This window comes from Gavialis gangeticus, unplaced genomic scaffold (genome assembly GCF_001723915.1).
Source record: "Gavialis gangeticus isolate Ggan-Ray unplaced genomic scaffold, GavGan_comp1, whole genome shotgun sequence".
In the NCBI taxonomy this organism is placed as follows: domain Eukaryota; kingdom Metazoa; phylum Chordata; order Crocodylia; family Gavialidae; genus Gavialis; species Gavialis gangeticus.
Genome location: NW_017729032.1, coordinates 4,626,081 through 4,627,839, shown reverse-complemented (window position 1 = coordinate 4,627,839; position 1,759 = coordinate 4,626,081). Strand labels below are relative to the sequence as shown.

The window sequence follows — 1,759 nt, the reverse complement described above, 5'->3', positions numbered from 1 at the left end:
ATTGCCTTGGGAGGTGGAGATAGCACCAACAGTTGCAGGGCAATTTGAAGATGCAGAAGTTGATCACTGAGGACACACTGCTTGTAAGCTTAAAATTTAGTTCTTTCTACGTTCAGTGCAAGGCGTTTCAGATGTGCAAGACCTTTTTGCCTTGTGAGCTGGTTGAATCGAGAATTGCCTGTAAGCCTCTGCCTTAAATTGTTCTTTGAAATTCCATGGAAGGTTTTGTGGGTAAACGTGGAATTTTGTTGTGTCAGTAAGTCTTATGTGACGCTTTGAAAAGCATTTCTAATTGTATATCTTAAATTTCTGCACACTTGATAAGCCAGGGGAGAGCAATTATTTGGGCCCAAGGGCCACATAGGGAGTATTGAGCTTTCGCAAGCTGGGTCAGCACCCCTCCCCTCCCCCCGCACCCCTCAACATCTCACCAAAACTCCCTATGGGGCTGTGGGTGGGCGGGAAGCAGTGTTCAGGAGCAGGAGGGGTGGGTGAGGCTGGGATCATGGGGCCAGATTGCAGGGTGGTGATAGCTCCAGGCTGCTCTCTACAAGCCCTTGCCCTATGGGGTTTGATGTGGGGTGTGGGGAAGGCTCCCTGGGTGCTAGGTCCCTGGAGCCTGCCATGGGGGAGGGGAGAGGTGGGGGGTGCATGCAGCAGAGCTTGCCTGGGATGTGCAGTCTGTGGCACTCTGCATAGGGCTTGAGCCCTGTGTGCTCATGTTGGGGCAGCCTGTACCATGCTCCCACTGGAGCTATTCTGCTCCCCCCACCTCCAGTGGCAGCTCCTACCCTTGCTGTGGTGCAGCAAGCAGATTCTGGTGGGGCTATTCCCAGTGTAGCTGCAGCTGGCTGGGTGCTGCTCTGCTTACCCTGCCTCCAGCAGTGGCTCCTGCTCCTGCCCCTGCCGTGCCACATCACTCATACATTTCATAGACATTAGGGCTGGAAGGGACTTTGCAAGATCATTTGGTCCAGCCCCTGACCAATGGGCAGGAAGTCAGCGGGGGTCAGATCAGCCCAGCAGGCAGGCAGTTTTGGTGGAAGGTGGCTGAGAGCTGGAGCCCTGAGCACTGGGGCAGGAGCCACCCAGCTGAAGCTGCCCACCCACTTGCCTGGAGCAGCACGATGCGGTGTGGCAGAGCCAAGATCAGGAGCAGGAGCCACTGCTGGAAGCGGGGAGGGAGCAAAGCAGCATCTGGCTGCAGCCGTACCAGAAACAGCCCCACCAGAAGCTGTGCACACTTGCTGTGGGCACTGGCGGGAGCTGCACCAGTGGAGGGGTGTGGCCACATCTAGAGCACCATGGGGTTAGCCCACAGGCCGTATTTTGCCCACCCCTGTGTTAAGCTGTGGAACAAGCTACCGTGTAGCACTCCAGTCTTTTCATCACTGATCAGTTTAAATTAGTGTCTTATTTGGGTCCTGACCTTATCTGCTTCATCAAAACCTTTTGATAGATCTGGGTCTTAGGGTGGATTGTCCAGTTCCACAGCTTCTCTTGGAAGTTATCGAGATACCAAGGCCACTTCTGGAAAGCTACCACCTTCAGTATCCATTATTTCCTCTCTTTAGTGCAGATGATTTGGCAAACATTCAAGGTGCTTCTCTCATTACTTAAATGAGTGTTATGTGGAACAGCAGTGACCAAAGTCTTCTCTTAGTGTTAAGACACTCGTGACATCTGCATCTTATAGTTTCCTAGTAGCTAGGGTCAGGAGGGACCTGAACAGATCATCTAGCCTGACCCCCTGCCACAG

At 53.3% G+C, this 1,759-nt stretch overlaps 1 protein-coding gene across 1 annotated transcript in view; it reads left to right on the top strand.

The window, feature by feature from the left end:
- The window catches only part of CLNS1A (chloride nucleotide-sensitive channel 1A), a 49,157-nt gene that overhangs the window by 27,065 nt on the left and 20,333 nt on the right, over window positions 1-1,759 (top strand). Inside the window, exon 7 of the mRNA XM_019525186.1 lies at window positions 14-82. Coding sequence (XP_019380731.1) covers window positions 14-70 — 57 coding nt within the window. The 3' untranslated portion in view covers window positions 71-82. The remainder of the gene's footprint in view (window positions 1-13; window positions 83-1,759) is intronic.